Source organism: Myodes glareolus, chromosome 8 (genome assembly GCF_982192425.1).
Source record: "Myodes glareolus chromosome 8, mMyoGla1.1, whole genome shotgun sequence".
NCBI lineage: Eukaryota > Metazoa > Chordata > Mammalia > Rodentia > Cricetidae > Myodes > Myodes glareolus.
Window position 1 is genome coordinate 56,399,886 of NC_142033.1, and position 21,767 is coordinate 56,421,652.

General features: G+C 43.8%; 1 protein-coding gene across 1 annotated transcript in view; it reads left to right on the plus strand.

Annotated features, from left to right (window-relative positions):
* Adgra3 (adhesion G protein-coupled receptor A3) overlaps positions 1 to 21,767 on the plus strand; it is a 99,694-nt gene that overhangs the window by 16,782 nt on the left and 61,145 nt on the right. The window contains exon 2 of the mRNA XM_048415300.3: positions 15,839 to 15,910. Within this exon, the coding sequence (XP_048271257.3) occupies positions 15,839 to 15,910 (72 nt within the window). The remainder of the gene's footprint in view (positions 1 to 15,838; positions 15,911 to 21,767) is intronic.

Below are 21,767 nucleotides of genomic sequence, written 5' to 3' on the forward strand. Positions count from 1 at the left end.
TGGCAAGCGGTGATCCATGCGCCTACATTGATGAGTATGCAATACTTTATTTGAATGCTTTTTTTTTTTTTAGCAGGTTTTGGCCCTACTGCCCCTAAATCTGCCCCTGGGAAATGTCTGTAGCTTCGTTCTTGTTATCATCCTCTCTTCGTCTTTCCCATTCATTTTTTAGCTCCTGCGTATTTGTCAGAGGAGCCCCCCCGATCTGTCACTTGGTTTCCTTCGAGCTACTTCTTTTACAGTGCATTTTTATTACTTTTATGTACGTATATAGGTGTGCTGGAGGGTGAGCTTGTGCCCATGGGTGCTGGGAACTGTCCTCTATCCTCTTCAAGAACGGGGAACGTTCATACACTCAACTGCGGAGCTCTCTTTCCTTCCTTACGTTATCCAGGACAAACAAGATGAGTAACTGGTCCTTTCTTACTCACTTTCAAAATAGTGAATTGACTCTATTTATAGTCTTTAATCTTTTACTCATAGAAATGTCTCACTAGTTAATAATTAAAAATAATCCTCTAAGTTAAAAATGGAATGATTATTTGCTTAGAATTTAGTACTTTGACTCTATGATCCCCCCTCTGCCCGTGTGTATGTGTATGTGTGTGTGTGTGTGTGTGTGTGTGTGTGTGAGAGAGAGAGAGAGAGAGAGAGAGAGAGAGAGAGAAAGTGAATTCAGGAACTTGTGTCATGGCATATGTGTGGAGGTCAGAGGGCAGCCTTGGGTTTGGGTCTGGGTCTGTGACTTTCTCCTTGTTCGAGAGAGGATTTCTTCATTGTTCACCCATGCATACAGACTAGCTGGCTGGAATCTTCCAGGGAGTCAGTCTCCCATCTCTTTCTCCAATATTCTATATGAGGGCTGGAATTATTGATGTTTGCCACCACAACTGCCTTCATGCAGACACTGGGGATTTGAACTCAGGACTTCAGGCTTGCATGGTAAGTACCTTATCCACTAAGCCTCTCCCCAGACCTGTCTTTAGTCTCCTAACAAAACAAGTCACAATAGTGACAAACAAGTCCCTAACAAGTCTGCTAACAGCTGGTGGTGGTTTGTGGCAGTTTCATTTAGGACAGAGTGTGTGTAAGTTGTGTCCTTTGCAGTCGAATGATAGAGCATGTGCCTTTTAGCAGGTTCCTACATTTAAGTGCACATTCAAATCCCTGGGGAGGCCTGTTCAGTAGAATACAAGGCTCTGCCTTTCAGGTCCTGATGCTTCATCCCATTGCTGGTGTAACTCAAGGTACAAAAGGCTTGGGAACCTCTATCTTTGACAGAGACCATCTGCATGCATCAGGATGTAGTATTTGGGACTGCCAAAATAGCACCACCAAGGATCTCCCACAATGTCTAATTGATGGTAATGATGTTTGCTTTTGAGACAGTTCTTTACTCTGTAGAGCAGGCTGGCCTGGAACTCACTGTGTACCTCAGGCTAGCCTCCTGAGCCTGCCGCCTCAGCCATGAGCTGTTTGTTATTCCTTTATTAGTTTCTGTTCATCAAACAAAACAGGGTCATACTGTGTGATGTTGCTAGTGACACATTTAAAACATAGGTGTGGTCTTGGGTACTGATTTAGACACAGATCTATGAAAGACCTTTCTGAGATACGTAGGAATTTGACTGCGGCCTGGGTATGAAAATCACCTGAACTGGAAAGGTGGAGTCGGTAGCAGAGATCGCTGGCATCCCTGGTGACTGCGAGAGGATCTGTGTCTACAGAGCCCATGCCTGCTTGTGTCTATGGGAGACAGTGTCAGGGCTGTGTGAAGGTGGGAACTTAGCTGTCTGTTCGTGTACACTGCCACTGCTACTGTAATAAAAATTACTTAAAAACAAATCACTCTTTAGTGAGAATTGTCACTTATCATTCAAGATGGTCTCTTCATCTTACTAAACCTTAATATCTGTGGTTTTTTTGTATATTATTTTTCTCCAGTAGATTTTTTTTTCACCAGCCAGGACATTACTATTTTGCTGATTTGGTTGTGTACCCCAGCCCACTAGTATATAAACTTCATGAAGACTGGAATTTTATTTTGATTTCTTTCCCCCAGCATCTCTAATGCTCTCAAGCATGTAGTCGACACTCAATAAATCTTCATCACCAAGTACCTGAATGAGTAAAAATCGATGTGCATGTATATTGAGTTCTCTGAGGGAGCTGTGGGTTTCAGTCATGTTTAAAAACTATTGTATTAAACTATGTTTTGTAACAAACCAAAAAGCCCTTGAGATGAGTTAGCTTAAATAAAGTTTGCTTCTGTAAGGTTACTTCTGTAGGGAAGTTTCTAGAACTGGAGGGTCAGCACCAGAGGCTGAAAATGGTTTAGTATATGCACTCCCTTCACCCCCAGTCCCCCGCCCCGCCCAGCATGTGTACAGGTTTTCTCTGTAGCCAGTGGGGAGGAATTGACCACAGAAACAGCCTGACTGGCTTGTTTGGGCATGTGTCTTAGGTGCTGCAGCGTTCAGCCTCCTCACTGGTAGGAAGTTCATCTGCTCTGATTGACCAGATGCTACATTGCTTGGTCAGTGGTGTGTGTGTACTCTTTAGTTAGAGTTTTTTTTCAGGTCAAGGTGGGTTCAGTAGGTACTGAGGCTGTTTTGGGTTAAGCTTTAATCCTTTACTAGATATAATTTAGCATCCTCTTCCCTAAAAGTTCTAACTGTGCTTAGGGGCATATTCCTGGCTCTGATTCTGTGCTTGAAGATCTGCTTCTATCCGATATTCATTCACACTCATTCATCCATCCCTCACCTTCCCCCCTTTCTCCTGCCTTTTACTCTCCGTCTTTCCCTCCATCTCCTTCCTCTTAATAGAGCTAGGCTAAAGAAAACAGGACAAAGGGCTGGCTGCATATAGCTTTTTCCTTCTAGTATACCTTTTCAAAGTAAGCTAATTTTATGTCCCTGTGTTTGCTCCCAACACACCAATGCCTTTTCCTTGGTTACTACTATAAAGCCGTAGTGTGGGACGTGCCTTGGAGGGAGTTTGTGTAGGAAGGCTTCTTGGCAGCTTTTGTTTCCTGCGAGCTATACATTCTCAAGAGTGAGGGCAAACACATTCCTGTTCTTCCTGTTGTACAGCCTGGGAGTGGAAAAGGGGGTTTTACATTTGAAATGGATTTGATGATCAGAACTGCCGTTGGTGAAATTTTATCTTCTCTCCTTCAGAAAAGGAAACGACGTTCTTCTTTTCCGTTCACTAGTGAGTTAAAGAGAAAGTGTTTATGACCTTTGTTAAAATGAGAGCAGAGACTCTATTCATGATCATTTTGATGAATGGTAGTTGGGCCGAGACCCTGGGCTTAACTTCTAATATAATACTGGCGAATGGGGGTGGCTTGCCAAGGAGGTTGGGGCAGAGGGTCATTAGACGGAAAATTACTAAGTGGAGATGTGAAGGGAGAGACTGTTGCAAAACTGACCTAACAGGATTCTTCCAGGTGATCTGCTGTCAGGAGGGACGTCAGGGAAGTGAGAAATTCCATCAGATAGCAAGAGAAGGGGGAGGGGTTCTAACTTAACGAAATTATTGTTAAAGTGGATTCCATGCCACAGGGCCAAAGGTTGAGGCCTTCTGAAGAGGAGGGTCCTGAGTCACCTGACTAGAGTTTGGTTGGGGAGAGCATCTGTGTGTGTGTGGGGGGGGTTTATAAAGAAAATCTTGCTCTTGTTTCTATGTTTTGAGCTTGTTACTCAAAATTTGTGAAATTAAAAAAAAGATACTGTAAAATTTATTCTCCATCTTGGTAAAGGATGTTCATTGGATTTTCTGTCTTTGTTAAACCTTAAGGACTTGGCACTTGTGCCGATATGGTGAGCCCTGCTGTAGAGTTTCAGGACGGCTCTTATGGGTCCTAGCATCTCTACACAGGTTACGTGTGGCTCTTGTGCACATTGTGCTGGGAATGTGGGCACTAGGAAAGCACGCTTGTCTTCTGTGGCCTTCTAAGGTCCCCTCCTCCTGAACATGTGCGACTGGACCCTGTGAGTCCAGCTGCCCGTGCCACTTCAGTGGCTGCCCTTTCTCCTCACCCTGTGTGAACCCTGAATCTTCTATGCCTGCTGCCCTGTCCTCCTCTGGCCGGTTCTACCTGACACAAAACCCATCCACTCCCTGCCTGCACTTCTGACCTGCAGAGCTGGGAACTGTTGGTGGCAACCTTTGCTGGGGTGCAAGGATCTTGCTCTTCAGAATCTTCCAGAACTTCCTACCCACTGGAGTGGGGGAGGGCGTGACCTAGGGTATATAGTTCAGAAATGTGTTCTCCTAATAAGCTTATTTTCAGTCATCTTTAAAGTCTGTCTTCTTGTTGGACCAGCTTCTCATAGTGCTTAATACCTGGGCCGTGTGTGTGTGTGTGTGTGTGTGTGTTTATTAGTCCTTGAGGTCTGCTTTTATATCCTTGGTGTCACTTCCAACCCAGAGTAGTTGCTCAGATATATTCTGAGCTAATGAGTAATTGATACATCATCAAAATTTTCAGCTGAAAAAACAAAACTCTGAGTCCTCCAAAACCTCAGTGTGGCCCCAATGGAAAGCTTTCTGTTTGATTAAAATGCCAAATAAACATGCTTTTTATTGTATTCATAAATATCACGTTTCCAGCATTCTCTCTGATGTACCGACACCTTGAAGAATCGGTGTCCTTTGCTCAAGGAGCTAATGTGTTTGTAAGACATGATGGAGTGTTGTTTAATAAACAGTTTTTCATTTTTAGACGTTGTTGAAAGATATCTAGTATGGTGTTAAAAACCTTTTAGATTTTCTTAATCAACTAAAATTTGTGTAACTTTATGTAAACTCACTCATAAAATACTCACTGTGTTTAATGCTAAGACTGAAAAATAGGTTATTTACCTTTTATTTATGAAATTGCTAAATAAAACATTGAAAACAAATGAGGGAAAATCAGACCTTAATGTATTATTTTAAGTGTTGGATCTCTGAGAAAAATGCTTGGGAACTTGAAATGTTATTTAATGAGCCATTTGGAAAGTCAGGGTTTATTGTGTACTCAGGTGATGTTTGCTATGTTCGTATGGTTATTAGAGGCATCTTTTAATTTTCAGACTCTGTAATCATGTGTTCCAAGCTGTCTTTGACTTGCTGTCTCATGTAATTGTTCACTTTGGGCAGATTGAAGTTCAGTGTTGTGTACGGCTTTGAGAATGTAGCTAAGTTCTCCAGGCTGCTCTGTAAAAAACATTTCATGGATATATAGTGAGGGGACAGCTTGTTCGTCCCGGCCACCCAGAACCGAAATAATCACACAGAAACTGTATTAATTAAATCACTGTTTGGCCCATTAGCTCTAGCTTCTTATTGGCTAACTTTTACATATTAATTTAACCCATTTCTATTAATCTGTGTATTGCCACGTGGCTGTGGCTTACCGGGAAAAGTTCTGGAGTCTATCTCCAGCAGTGTTACCTGGCTCTTCTCTCTGACTCCACCTCCTTTCTCCCAACATTCAGTTTAGTTTTCCCCGCCCACCTCTATTCCCTGCACAGGCCCCAGACAGTTTCTTTCTTAAACAATGGTATTCACAGCATACAGAGGGAAATCCCACCTCATGGATAAGTAAATCTGAGATGTCCAGCAGAAGAAATTCGGTGTCCTCTGTTTGGGTTGGTGGGGGTTTCTGAGTGCGCTTGGTCAGAGAGTTCATTGGCAGGCTGCTTAGTTGCATTTTTGTTCTGTCTATAGCTATGTTGTCAGTGGTAGTAGGGCCTTTGTGTACACCCCACAATCCTTAGTTGTTACAGGGTACCGCCTATCGCCTGTACAAGATTATCCTAACGCTGGGAAAAATGAGCCTCTGCAGTGTAACGGCTGGTGAAGACTGGTGTGTGAGCAAGGCCGCATGGTAGCCTTGTCCAGTTGGCAGTTATCAGTGGGCACTGCTGAATGGAAACTCCTTCTGCCAGGCTGGTTGTTGTCTGGTTGTTGTGATGAAGCAGTACTAATGGCCTAGTTTAAGTACCATGCCACGTGTTTGCTTATATGCCCGCTAACAACCTCCATTTTCTTTCCTCAGTACCTAGAATAGTTTATAGATGAGATATTTAGTATCAGAGGTTAAGAACCTTGTGCAAAACGATGAAGCCAGATCTTGGTATTAAGGTTCAAATCCAGGTAGGTTGTGTGCCAGAGTTTGCCTTCTGTCCTGGTGTTACCTGCTCAGTAACTGTTGGGGTCAAGGCTGGGACTGTAAGCAGGACCCTAAACAACATATTTGTTAGTGCACAGCCAGGAAACAGTGTCACATTGTTCTCCTCAGCTGGTCATGTGATCCACTTTGGTGATGGGGTAGCCCCCAGCACCATGCCCATGGCTCAGAGTGAGTGAATTCTTATATTCAGGGACACCATATTGTTTCACATTGTTGCCATAGAATTTCTGGACCTTAACTTTGGTCCACACGGCAATCTTGTGATTAAAGTAATAATTCTGTTAAGAAAAAGATGTTTGAAATTTTCTTTTTTTCCACACATTGTTCCCTCTCACTTCTGCCCTGTCCAAAATCCTGTTGAAAATGATAGCAGAAACTCAGACAGGGCTGAAAAATGGGAGAGGTGCTCCTGTGGCCTTGGAGCGCTGGGGACTCTGGGAACTCTGGGGACTCTGGAGTAAATACGGGCGGATGATGAGATTGATGGTCAGACTCCAGAGCAGGGGACTTGCGACCCAAGAGAGAAAGTGCCGACTCACTAGAAAAATGAATTTTCTCAACAGCATCCTGGAAGAGTCCCAAGAACCGCAGCTATAGGGAGTGGCGGCAGAAATGGATAATGTGTGTGCCCAGCCAGGAGCTAATGACCTTGAAACAGCTCTGTTCAGCTGAACCGCTGGGCCGGGAGGAGGGGATGGTGATCTGAGTTGGCCTCAGCTACTGGACCATTTTGCTTGGTCTCTGACTGTCTGGTGATTTGCCGAGGCTGAACAGAGCGGGAGACTGCAGCAGGAAGCCGTTGAGCCTCACAGCTTTTGTATCTCCGCCCTCTAAATTACTAGACTTCTCAAATTTGGCATACGGGGAGTCTTGCTGTCTCGGTCTACCCTTGTTTTCATATATGCTAGCGAAACCCTTCTGCTGCCCCTCAGTATTGATCAGCCCAGGGAACAACCAGGAAGGTAGACATTTGAGAAAATGTCAACACTGTGAGCCAGCAACGAACCAGTCTTTTGTAAGCATTGGTGCAATGTTAACACGGGAGAATTCTAGTTTGTACCTCAGATCCAAAAGAATAGCAGATCCATAGGGCAAGAATAGTTCGTGGGAAAGGATGAGAAGGGAGCTCTGAGTAGTTCAGTCGTGGGATTGAGATGTGAAGGAGCCTGTCCTGGGGTCAGTGGGTGGACTGAAGGGCAGAAGAGAAGCAGTCGGGATGTGGAGAATTAGTGGTCTGGAAAATTGAGCAGAGGATTTATTTGCAAATTCAAAGCAGAAGGATTAAGATGGAAGTTGTGAAGCAGGAGTTAGAACTGGAGGGCGGGGCTAAGGGGTAAGTATCAGCTAAGGCAGAGACAGAATCGCAGACACCCTGCGGGCTGGAGAGATTATTTATTTCTCTCTAGAGCTGGCTTCTCTAAATATGGAGGTTTCTCTCTCCACACCACAATGGTACCACGTCTTTAGCACCTCTGCCAACCCCCATCCCTCTCATCCAGGGTCCCAAGTCACAACCCTCCAGGTTTGCATAGATCATTTTAACACACACATTCCCAGCTGTGGTTTAGAAATAGCTTAGGCGAGGTTCAGGTGCACAGGGTTTGGGGAGAAGCTGCTTGAAAGTTTTAATCTAATATTACCTGGCTTTTCTCTTACGTTTTACTATTTTTTTTGTCAGTGCTTTCTTGTTCTTTTTTTAGATGAATGCCTGTTACTTTAATTATTGTGGCACACACTGCATGTCTCATTAATTCTGAGGATTCAAAAGTACATTTTAGTTTGCTTTTTGAGTGTGAGTATCTGTGTGTATGTATACAGTGGTGTATACTTGTGATCCATAATGCACTTGTGGAAGTCAGAAGAAAACCTGTTTACTCCACTGTACATGTAACAGGGATTTCAACATTGAGGTTTTTTGTTTGTTTGTTTGTTTCTTCGAGATAGGATTTTTTTTCTGTGTAACAGCCTTAATTTTCCTGAAACTTACTTTGCCGACCAGGCTGGCCCTAAACTCACAGAGATTCGCCTGCCTCTGCCTTCGGAGTGGTGAATTAAAGGCATGTACTACCACCACGCCCAGCTAAAAACGTGTTTGTAAGAGTATCTTCAGTCATGAAAATATGAAATACAATTTGGATGGCTCTGAAGTGTTTTTAAACGTTTGTTTAGTTTACCAACCTTCCTATTCCTCATTTCTCCCACGCTCTCAGTCGAATCTTGTTTCTAGAAACGTCAGTATTTCTTATATAGCACGGTTAGATGACGGCTTAAGAGAGCTGTGGCTTCGTAGTTTTCCCTGGCGTAGGAATGGATTCACCCAGCCTGTCTGACATGCACAATTCTGAGAGTGGTGTCGTTCCTTCTCACTCACACCGACTGTCCTGTCTTCTGCTATACAACTTCTAACTTCAGTGCTGCTTCGTAATGGGACCTTGATGTATAAACATTAAACCATAACTAAAGATCTTAAAATTCAACCACAGGTTGTACGTGGGCCCACGACAGCACTTCCTGATTAAACTCATGGCGCCTTCCTTCTCTAGGAGCTGGAGATTTCTCCCTCCTAGTGTTACGAGGGCACCAGCGTGGACAGGCGTCATAGGATACTGGAGTAGTAGAAGACAACCACACATTCTCGGGTAGATTTTCAGAAAATTCCCCAGAGCTTCCCAGAGGAAGGGGGGGAGTCTAGATTTATACTTCTCTGTACCACTAGAGGCCAGTAAATTACCTACTCTGTGTCTTGTGGTCCTCAGCGAAGGATCCTTGAACAGAGAAACTTAAACCTAGCCATATTTTCATTTCATTCATTATGGAACAGCTGTTGTGAGTACCTTGCCATGGGAGCCTTCTGGGAACCGCAGGCCAGGATGGAGGTTGAAGTACAGAATGATTTACTGGGGAAGAATGACTGAAAAAGAAAAATGAAGGAAAGCAGGAGGTGGTGAGGGTCCAAGCTGAGCATATCTGAAAGCAGAGGCAAGAAGAACGCTGGGTAGGAGACGCCTTTGCCTCCCCTACAGCTATAAGCTGGTTTTGACTGGCCCAGCACAAGCTGTCAGTGTGGTGACTGCCCAGGGGACATTGTGTGCTGGGCGGATGGCTGGAATTCTCAGTCCACAGACTGGGCACTGCTTACAGAATGAGCACCTTCAGAAAACTGAAAAGGAGAAAGATTCTTTCCAGGCCTGCAGCTGGACCCTTTCTGCCAACAGCTACGCTGCTGGATGGCTTAGTGAGAGGGGACACATGCAGCACCTCAGTGGCTGCAGATGATACGTTCTGTCCGGGTGATGGCATTAGCATCTGATCTCAGCTGGTGGGTAGGATCGGCAGTCTGAGCGAACCGCCTGCTGCCTAACTAGTTACACAGATTTTTATTACTGTTTTGGAGGCTTCGGTATAACCTTTGTTCTGAGGTTTTCAGGAAGGGTGAGGAAATCCACCTGAGGGGTAGATGTTCTCCAGTGTGGTTGTCTTTCTGTCTGTGAGATTTACCAGTAATGGTCAAACAAGAAAAGATACATGCGCTGTATAGCCCTTACCGTGGCTGCACTTTACGAGATGTATGTTCAGTGAGCGGAGTAATGGCAAACCAAAGCGTACCGTAACCTGGAACAACTTTCTGCAGAAGTGAATGAATGGATTCATCTAATCGAGAGGACCCATTGGTAAACAGAGTGCTTAGTTGGGTATAATGGGCCATGGACTAGATAGAGTGTTGAGCAATGTTGAGCTTACGGTTTCCTCAGCAGAAAAATAAGCAAGCAAACCGTCAGCAGAAAACAAACAAGCAAACAAACAAACCAAAACCAAAACAGCAACAACAACAACAAAACTCCAAAGCTCCCCTTCATTTCTAAGGAGTTTCATCCTGACTTTAGCTGAGAGCAGTTGGCCATAAAGGTTTTGAGTGTAAGCCAAAAGAGGCTAATGACTCACCAGGCTCTAAACCTGGCCTGCTTTGCACTATGGGAAAGGTTGTAGGGAGAGCATACGTTATTCTACACAATAAACTTGACGTGTATCAATTTGTACTATACCTTGTATTACAAGAGTAAATTAGACTTGTCAGTGCATGGAGGCTTACTATGTGAATAATGCTTTGTCTCTCTCCCCACCCGCTCCCTGCACTGCCTCCAAACTCTTTAGCTTTAGGTGACCTTGCACGTATGTTCCTCTTGACTGTTTCTCCCAAGAGCTTGGATTGCAGGCTTGTCCCACCCTATCTAGTTTATGTGGAATCAGGTCTTGAACCTAGAACTTTGTGAGTGACAGGCAAGCACTCTGTCAAGGAACCTACATCCTGAGCTCCTGTGCCTTGATCGGTATGACTCTCTAGGGAGTTTTATCTCCTTGAATCTGCAATACTTACCTGTCAATACTCATTTGGTAGGCAGGTAAAAAAGAGCTCTTTACTGGAACCCATAGTAATATTTAACCGTTAGCTTTTACAATCATTTTGCTATATTCATATAGTTATGTGACATACAGCATGTCATATATTTTACCTAAGTGCATGCATCTGTGTAGGATGGGTTTTCTAGGAAGCAATCAACGTGTTTCCATTGACTCGTTTCCCTGACATAGTGGTTCCGTTGATGCATTGTAAAAATGTGAGTGATTGTTTCCTCCATAATAAGTTATATTTTCCCATGGTAATAAATGAATAAATGATACATGGTATCTTGACTAAGTCTATATTTTCTTCTGATTTAAGATGCACATTTGCCAATAAAGTCATGATCCTTTGTGGTTTTCTTCTTTTTTTGTTTTAAGGAGACATGGGTCTCCCTTTGTCCTTGACCTCCTGGCCTCACACGATCAATCATATTTTCCTCAACCACCCTCACAAATGGGGCTTCAAGATCTGTTATATGTTATGTGTTTGATTTCATTTTTACTTGTACCAAGTTGTCTGTTCAGTCTTTGCTCATTTTTTCTATTATGAATTCTCTGATTTGCACTATGATTTCATCTTCCTGTGGCCCTGTCTGCTTTTCGTTGTCCAATGGCACCTGTCACTGGCTTTGGGCCTGCTGTTATCCTGAATGGTCTTGTTTCTAGGTCCTTCATTACATCTGCATGAACAGATCCTCACTTTGGTCCTAAGAGGATCCTTTCCAGGTAACAGGTAAACCCATCTGCCATTCCATTCTGTCTGTCCTAGCTTCATTTCTGGTGCTGAGATAAAACACTCTGACAAAAAGCAATTTAGAGGAAGAAGGGTCTTGCTGCAACGTATACTTCCAGGTTGGAGTTCTGTTGTCACAGCGAAGTTAAGGTAGGAACTTCAAGTAGCTAGAGAAGAACAGAGAAAAGTGTGTGCACGCTCGCTTGTGCCCAGCTTGATTCATCCACTCTCATGCAGGTCAGGATGCTCAGTGGGCTGCTGGGTCTTCCCACATCGGTCAACGTAAGACAAACTGCCTACAGACATGCCCACAGACCAACCTCACTGAGATGCTCTTCTCTCATGATTCTGGGTTGGGTCAAGTTGACAATTAAAATTAAGCATAACGACCCCCATTCAGTGCGCTTCCCTAACCTCACTGGATTGCTAACCTGGATTTCCCCGCTAGCAGTCAACATCCCACACTGTGTTCCTGAGGTCGAGAGTGCTCTGGAAGTGTGGTTTCAAGTTCCTTTCGCAAAGGAAATTATATTGTGACTACTCTTGCCATTCAGCGAGCGGTTCCCGTTGATAACATTCAGGTTCTGATCCATTTTGGGTCTAATAGTAGCAATCGTCTGAGGACATCTAATCTATATCATTCCTTTTGGTTTTGATTTAATATCTGTCTGGTGCTTTTTTTATACTTGAGTGTAGATGATGTAGGGCGCTAACTCGGCCTTGCGTGCGGTGGCAGTGGCCATTAGACTCTTCCATCTAGTTTCTGAACTGAAGAGGTGGACACTGAACAACATTCCACTCATTGTCTGTAGATTGTGTCTTGTTCACATCATTAATGTAGAACAGGAATGGGTCTACATAAGCTCTATAACTCTGGCCGAGTTTGAAATTTCAAAGGTGTCAGCGAAAAATATTGATTATGAATGGGTTTTCGGTTCATCGTGATATATATGATATTAAGCACCTGCTGGTTCCACAGCCCCCCGTTTCAAAATTGAGTATAAAAGCTGTCTGCAAAGTAGATTTATTCTTTCCGATCCTGTTTTCCTGCACAAAAATCCTTAAACACATCCAGTAATGTGTAGACGGAATATATTAACTTGAGGTTGTAAACTATATTTTAAGGTTACAGTTATAACTTTTTAAGTGTGATGAAATGTCTTCCTTTTTACTTTCCTCAATAAAACCTATCATTTATTGCCGTAAAGCCTTTATGCCTGAGGAAATGACAGTCCCATTGCTGAAGCTATTCCACATCATAGGCAGAGCTGTGCTGTCAGTGCCCCCCAGTTCTGTGCAAGCTTCTTCCGTATCTTGGCATCTTTCCTCACTCAGAAATGGTGTCTTGAGCTGGGTGGAGTGTGTATTTTCCCCCTGATTTTTGGGTTAATGCTTACATATTCTTGGCCTCAGTCAAACTTAGCGGCTTTGTCTATTAGAACATAAATCAGTATGGAAAATAAAAGAAGCCGGAGGGATTTTGGTCATCATTTTGACGTAATATCCTCTATGTTAGTGTTAGGGATATTGAAGGCTGTTAGAGAGTGAAGTGGCTGGCACAGCCCCAGTCATCTCGGTAGTTTCTGTTAATACCTGGGCTCCGAACCTGATTGCTCTCTCTACGTCTTTTGGTGCATGATAAGATCATAACATCAGTCACTGTCTGAGCATTGCTTGATCTAAACAAACAAACAAACAAATGGGACTGAATCTCAAAGCACTTAGCATTTCTTTTAGCTGTTACTTCTGAGACTATACATAGCCTCAAAATTAACTCAGTTTACAGCAAAAAATACTTAAGTTTCATTCATATGTTTACCACCAGGAAGGAGGATATGAAACCCTGGAAGGAAGAGTCTCTCTGTAGATATTTCAGAATTTATACTATTGAGTATAGTCAAAGAGAAGTGCATGATGGCCTTGTCACCCAGATAACTAGCCATGTGCCCGTGCGTGCCTTCTGGGTCTTTGCCGTTTTTCTTGTTTGTGGATACATCTAGATTCTTTTCTGTCTGTGGTATTAAGTTTGTTGTTTGCTCCTAATTGATGTGATCATTTCCTTGCCCTCGGCTGGCAGCTATACTGGACGTGTAAACTTGCTTTGTTGAGTTGTATTTGTCCTCTGCTCTCGGCCCTTTGGTAGGCCCAAGCATTTGTTCCATATATGTATCACATTGAGATCATGGTGTCAGGCTCAGGATGCACGTGGTGGCCTTGTGATCTATGCTATATTGGGTGACCGTGGGCTGAGACTCTGGATGTCCAGTGATGAGGATTGGGGTTCTTGCTCTGAACTACCTGGTTGTGGGAGAAGCCTGTTGGCACAGTGACTTTGGGGCCATATGTGTGAGTCAGGTTTTCCTTGCCTGAGTCAACTACCTTTCTTTTTAAGAGCTTTATCATTTTCATGGAAGAAAACACTATTGTATTTTAGTTAGAATGTATTGCACCTTGCTTTCCCCAGTCTCACTCTTTGGGCTTTGTCTTTGCTTCAGTGATGCCTTGGAGCCAGACAGAATGCTACCTAATGGGATACTTTGACCACAAGGTACAAAGTGAACTGAGAAGGGTGTATATACTTCAGATTCAGGAAAATGAACCCTGTATCTTAATGGCTGCTCACTGGGTGTGTCATGCCTTTTAAAACCCCCTGTTAGTGTTCATGAGCCTGTCCTTGTTCTTAGGAGTTAGGAAACTCTTGCTGGAGACCAAGGTAACTAGAAAGTGCTAGAGCTGTGGCCTGAGTGGGGCAGGCTTGACCTGGAGCTCTTAAGCGCATCACAGTCGCTGCTCTGTCTGCTGTATTCATCCCAGGGCAGGGACCTCTCCCTTTCTCTTTCCTGCTCTCCTCTCCCTCTCCCCAGGGCAGGGACCTCTCCCTTTCTCTTTCCTGACCTCCTTCTCTCCCTTTCCCCAGGGCAGGGATCTCTCCCTTTCTCTTTCCCGCCCTCCTTCTCTCCCTGTCTTCTTTTCCTTCTTCCTTTTACAAATCTGACATATCCAAAGAAGGCTGGATAACAGCTGGCTATTCTTTGTTTGTTTTATCAGTTGAGTTATGCTATACAGAGATGCATACCTACAGTCTTGCCTTTCAGAGTACCCCGTTAGTACTACACATAATGACTCTTCTGCCTGTTGCAAAGGTTTTTCCTGAGAGGCAACACCATGTGAAATGCAGTTTTCCGCCCTAAATGACAGTTGTATGGCTCTTGGCCAACTTCGTTGCATGCTGAGGAATGTGGGCAGAGAAGACATTGCTTGGGTTCAAAATCTGGCTGCATTTGAAATGTGGCTCCACAGTTAAGAGTACTCACGCAGAGGACCTGAGTTGGGGTTTCAGCTCCAGTTTCAAGGGTTTTACACTGCTCCATGATAGCCGATCTGGCCTCTGAGGGCACTTGGACGTATGCAGTGTAGCAGTGTATATACACACTGACACACGATTATGTGTAAAAGTGAAAATAAATCTTCAAAATCTGAATGCTGATTGCAGCGTCACCTGGCACTTTACCTAGTTGTTGTTGCTTGCCTGCCTGCCTGCCTGCCTGCCTGCCTGCCTGCCTGCCTGCCTTCCTTCCTTCCTTTCTTTCGAGACTGGCTTTCTCTGTGTAATAGCCCTAAGCTGTCCTGGAACTGGAACTAGCTCTTGTAGACCAGGCTCACAGAGATCCACCTGCTTCTGCCTCCCGAGTGCTGGGATAAAAGGCTTGCGCTGCCACACCGCCGCCAGGCAGTTTGCTTAGTTCTTGTCTCAAATTTCTCATTTTCTCCTCATCTTGATTTCATCACCCTCTTGAACCAGATACTATTGTGTTTTCACTTTGTTTCTGGACACGGTCGACGTTCAGGTGCTGAACACTGTAGAAAATTCCAGACTACTAAAGGAAGGAACATAAAATATGTACAGTCTCTTTTTGTGGGGAGTTCTATCAGGGACGCTGCCCATCTGTGGCTCTTTGAAAGCAGATTTTTGGTTTTTATTTTATCTTTTAGTGAACACTCTCCTGGTATGTGAGGTTAGCCATGATGGCGCAACTACTGGGACAGTGAGCGTTAAGGCAAAGCAGGCAGCGCACACATAGTTAGTACATCTGCATATTTTCTAACTGCAGGTGAGATCCAGCATGTTCAGCGTGAGTTTTCTAACATATTTATTTGTAACATAGATAATTTTGGGATCTCATGTCATGTTTTCTAATATGTTTCTAGTTGTAACAGGTCCTTAAGTTTCTAAGTTGACCAACTTTACCCTATATTGATCCTATTGCTATTGTCTGTTCAGTTCCCTCCCCCTTTTCATTTTCACAGAAGTGTGACAAGATTGACTTAAGATGGGCCAAGATCTGGAAGCTCTTTTGGGAGAGAAACTACCTTGTTCCCAACTGCCTAAGAAATTCTGGTTAATGATGTCTGAGAATTTCTTCTACTACATTTAACCAAAATGAGCTCAGTTGCTTTGATACTGATGGCGTGTGCTTAGACAAGTCACATACTAATTTTTTGCTTGTCATTTTTAGGATTCTGAGCAACAACAAGATATCTGAGCTGAAGAATGGTTCGTTTTCTGGGTTAAGTCTCCTCGAAAGATTGTGAGTATTCTCTCATGGTCATTTCTTCATATTTTATGTAATTAATGTATTTTCATTGTAAGCCTGCCGAAGGAACTCCCAACAATTAAAAAAAATTTCCAACATTTTATTATGCAGAAGTTCAGGAAGTGACATTTCAAAGAGAAGCAATCACATAGTCCGAGGTCAGCACGCTTTCTGGGAATAGCCAGACAGTAATTCCAGTTCTCCTCTGTGGGCTCTCCGTTCGGTCACAGTGTCTGCACTGTGCCCGTGAAGTGGTAAAGCAATCTAGACAGCAATGAGTCAGTACTTACTGATGTATTGTACATGACAGCACGGTGGTCATGAAGGACCTCGTGCGGCTCTCTTCCAATAAAGCTGTTTACTGGACAAGCCAAGGACCACAGTCTGCTGACCACTTGCTGGCCGAACAGGGGTGATAGTTTCAAATGGTGCATCCTAACACGACGTCATGTTTCTACTTAGAAGTTTTCTCATGAGCTGATGTAGTGCAGCCACTTATTTTGGTGGATTTGGGGGAATGGATATGCTGTTTGCTTGTGTTCTGAATGCTGCTCAAGGATCCTGTTTAAAACTGACCTGGTACACATTCGTTTACAGTAAAACTTAAAAGTACGTAAGGGAGCCGCACTGTGCATGCACAGTTCTGGGAACTTAGAATCCAGACTTATTTTCTCAATTCTGTTTGTTCTTCTTGATATTCTGACCTTCTCTACCCATGTTTCCCTTGACCATTCATCCAGCGGCTTTCACAGTCAAACTCCCATGGCTTTTGATTGCTTAGACTGCTTCAGCGTATACCATCTAGAGTTCTGTGTCCTTTTGTTCATGGCTCTGTTCTCTTCATTTTACTACATGTCTTTTTTTTAACTTTTATGATTTATTTATCTTTTATTTTATGTGCATTGGTGAAGGTGTCAGTTCCCCTGGAACTGGATTTTCTGACAGTTGTGAGCTGCCATGTGGGTGCTGGGAGTTGAACCCGGGTCCTCTGGAAGAGCAGTCGGTGCTCTTAACCACTGAGCCATTTCTTCAACCCCTTTACTACATGTCTTTAAGTTAGGTTATGTGTATATACTTATCAATATCCATAATATGCAGGACTACATATACATAAATATATGCATACTTTATGCATACGTGTACAAAGCATGTGAACACACACACACATACACACACACACACACACATCCATAAAATCTTTCTTGGCCCTTCAGGACTTAGTGCTCACATTCTTTTTCTACTGTTTCTGTTCACGTATTCCTGGCATAGTTCTCACAGTCCATGAGTCTTGAGGATGCTGGCTGCTTCTTCAACTCCAGACCCGACTGTGCCAACTAGTCCTTCATACACATTCTGTGGTTGTTTCAGGATGGGTGTTTGGATAAGTTTGGTTGAGTGGAAATGTGCCTGGGGTTTGAGGGAACGAATTTCCTTACTGTCAGGAGGAACGAAGGAACCCACACTTGCTAGGACCAGGGCATCAGAGAGTGGGGTGAGGAGCGACTCTCAGCCGTGGGGAGACAGCGCTGAATCCACACCAATCGGTATTGGGATGGAGAAGACAACATCTTCCCTTCGACCACTCTTCCTTGTAAAACAGTGTTGTTGGCAGATATCCCAGCATGCAGCACACTGCGAGGCATTTAGTATTTGCTGAGCTGATAATTGGAGAAATTCATGTGATTAAAGGAAGGGATACAGACCCTTGCGGTTTTTTGATGGTGTCTTTCATATAGAGAAACACTCCATTTGGCTTCATGTGGTAGTTCATGTACACCATAAACAATGTAGCCAAGACGGCTAATACTCTGTGCTGCACTGTGACGTATGCCTTTCGTTCACATCATTTTAACTTCCTTTGTCTTTGACTATATTTTCTGCTTTTTGTTGATAATAAATCTCTATACATAGTTGAAACAAATTGAGTTGCCGTTGTGGGTATTAAAATGAGTTAAATGTTTTTAGCCAGGGGTCTATTTATACCTGACTCCCAAAACCATGCTTTTGTGAGGAAAACAAAATATGCATATACACAAGCCAGACTCTAGGGAAACTAAAGTTTCCTACTGATCAGTGTGATTCACTCCCAGTTCTTAAGTCAGTGTCGTGTGTTACTTTGGGATCACCGGAGGAACTTGTCATCTGGTTTTAGCTGATGCAAGAGTCTCTCTAGTCCCTAACTGAATAGGGGCTTTGGAGAAAGAGCTCTTGGTTTCTTAGGAGATACAAGAATACAGTGCTTGTTCCTTGTTGTTTTTTTTGTTTGTTTGTTTGTTTGTTTTTTTCTTGTGATTGTGCCCAGAGGAATTTGGGCACCTGGGGTACCACATCCTGAATGACGGACATGCATTTCCCTGTAGGGGACGGTGGCTCTGAGAGGTGTATGGAGCCAGCCACATCTGCTCGGCTTCTCCATTTCCTTTAATGTGCGATGATAGTTTTATTATTATTACTACATTTGAGACAGGAACTTAGTTTGCCATCCTAGCATTGAACTAGCCAAGAGCACCCTGCCTTCTGAGTGCCGGGATGACAGGTGTGCACTGCCATACCCAGCTGAGGTGAGCCTTGGGCTGCTTGCAATTAAAGGTACCTCATCCCTTATTTTATATATTCATTCCTAAAGACGTCAGTGCTTTTACCCTTTGGTTGCCATGGTAAAACACCATGACCAAGGCAGCCTAGAGAGTCGGCTGTGACTGAGAAGCTTGGCAGCCAGAGGACAGCATAGCCCCTGGAACAGGAAGCTGACAGCTCACATCTGTGACCCTAAGCATGGAGCAGAGAGGACAGCATGGAAGTAGGTGGGGCTCTTTGCTCTCAAAGCCCTCCGCTGATGTCATAGTTCTTCAACAATCCAGCAAAGCCACACTACCCAACTTCCCCTCCACACACAACAGTACCACCAACTGAGGACCGAGTACTCAGATGCCAATGGAGGACATTTCTCACTCAGGTCACTGCGGTGATTCTTCTGTTGCTGCCGAGGAGAGTCGAGAGATTTCTTTTGGCTTACAGTTCCAGAGGATCTATAGATCATGGTGGGGCATCGTGGTAGCTCAGACAGACTGAGAGGCTGTGTGAGATGAGCTTCCCCGTGGTCAGTCACGGGGTGATGGCGAACAGGAAGTTCCACCTGAAGCAGACTGGCTGTAACCCTGAAAGGCCAGTCGCGAATGACACATCTCAACCAGCTATGCCCCACCCCGTAGAGGGGTTCTATGGCCTCTAAAAACAGTGCCACTAGCTGGGGACCAAGTGTCCACACACGTAAGCCTGAGGGAGGACGTTAAACAGGCATACAGGCATTCAGGTTTGTAAGAACATGTCCTGGGCTTCTTTTTAGGTAGGTTTTTTTTTTTTTTTTTTTTTTTTGTGATTTAGCCCTGCATCCTGAAGTTGGACTACTGTGTACTAGAGTACTAGACACACTTTGCATTGTTGGGGAGAGAAATACTAAATGAGTGGGTCTGATTATAAATATCTTTTGGCAGTGTCTGATTAATATGGCTATTATTAAATATTATATAATATGTCAAGAATTTTGTATTGTTAAAGAAAAATGTATCTTTAAATCATATTACAGTACTCAGTTATTCATGCGAGGTATTTTGTAGAAACACACACAGTTTATCACTGACCACAGATTTATGAGCGGCTTGGTTCCTCGTGGAGAAGCTGTTTAGAATCTGAGAAGGGAAGCTTATGCTTTAAAAAAGTAGGGCTGCTATTGTATATTTCTATTTGCAGAGATTTTGTTTGTTTTGTTTATTCAAAATAAGTGATAATCAGAGTTATTTACTCTGAAACTCTCCCTCCTTGAGGTGTGCAGTGCGAGAGTGGGAGGCAGGACCTGAAAAGTCGAGGCTTCTGAGGTATGTGCCTCCTGTTAAGATCTGATACATTTAAGAAAGGTGGGACAAAGGGAATTTTATTATGAAAGCTTGTATACTTCTGAAACATGAAAAGGACCATGTTCCCTCCCAAATCAGCAGTTTGCTCATATTCAGCAATTTAATAATGATTAACAGTTTGCTGCCCAACATTACCATTGGAATATGGCAGTACATCATGTATACATTCGAAGTTATCACATGGATGTCACTGATGGACATCATGACACTGTTGTTTCTGAGAAGTGTTCATGTTGTGTGAGATGCCATGTTATTCACCCTGTCTGACTTGATTCGATAGCTGGCTGATTTTGTGACTCCATAGTTACATATGGAGTTGTAACTATAGTTACAACTATATGTTGTATAGTTGCCTGAAGGATCTGTAAAGTTAAGGGTTGGTCTTGTGATTTTGGGTCTCTTAGCTTTGGCTTATTGTTTCCTCCATTTATCTGCCTCCCAACCTACTCTCTGTACATGATCCCATTTCCCGAGGCCACAGTACACCATGGTCTGTCTGTCTTACAAGTTCCTGGTGCTGTGGACTTGATGTTGAGGAGAGAAACCAGTGCCGAGTGTGCCAGAGAAGCGTCCTGTCACCGACTACATGTCTAATGTGAAAATGGTCCTTTGTAGACACGTTGCGAAATGAAGTTGGGAAGACTTGAATGCAGGAGCGTGAAGGAAGGGGTCATAGGGAAGACGGACAAGGACAGGGTCTCAGGGATCAAGGCTCTTTAAAGACTTCGCATTTTTTCCTCCCTCTCGAGTAATGGGAACTTTTGGAGGTTTTAACAGAGAGACACAATCAAGGTTCTGCTCAGGAAGATGACCTGCAATGGAGAAAAGCTGAGGAGATAGATACACTGTTTAAAAAGTCTGTGCTCGATATACAGTGCAAACTGTGTTTAAAAGTCTATGCCACATACTGCCACGGGGCTCGCACAGGACCTGAGTGACTTGAGACATTACTGTCGTATACAATAATTTATTTTTCAGCTTCATTTTCAAACATGCAGGGAGGCTGAAAGAATCTTCCCTCCAGCACCTTGATTTAATGATGACCAGCTTCATGGCGTGTTTGGTTATCAATTTTTCAATTGCTTTAGGTGTAAATTTACTTAGTTCCTTTAATGAATTCCTGCTTCATGAAGGGTGTGCCTGAATCCTGACATCAAGAACTTGACCAAATTTTCTTCATCTTTGTGCATGAGGAGCAAAGATTCCTTTTGCTCCCTTTAAGTCCACATGAGTGTTGGGTGGGTATGAGAAAGCATCTCATATCATGGCAGATATGAAGCAGAGAAGGAGGAAGTCCTGTCCCTAGTGAGCTACTTCCAACAGTGAGACTTCACCTCCCAGGGTCCCCACCCCCTCCAAAAGTAGCATCCCCAACTAGAGACCAAGTATTTAACACATGAGCCCGTGGGGGACAGTTCATTTTCCAGCCATAATACTCAAGGAAGGAAGCGTGCCAGAAGTCAGTGGCGGCCACGACACAGATAGGATTCGTAAAAGTGGAACTGGAGTGGTCCAGAGTACTTGTAGTCCATCTCATCACCTGCGTGGCCAGCATGGGAAGCCACACAGTCAGCGACACATCAGGAATGTTGGCTCACAGTGAGTGAGTGAGTGACTTCTGCCACGGTGAGCAGAGACCAGCCTTATCAGAGTGTGTGTGTGCGTGTGTGTGTGTGCGTGTGTGTGTGTGCGTGCGTGTGCGTGTGTGAGTGTGCGTGTGTGTGAGTGTGCGTGTGTGTGTGCGTGTGTGTGTGAGAGAGAGGGGAGGAGGGGAGGGAAGGAAGGGAGAGAGAGACAGAGAGAGAGAGAGAGAGAGAGAGAGAGAGAGAGAGAGAGAAAGAAACCTTCCAGAATGCTGCCCCTGTATTGCATTCTTGCTGCGTTGGCAATTAGAATAAGCTTTTAGAAGAAAAGAAAAGCATGTGTGAGTCAGACTG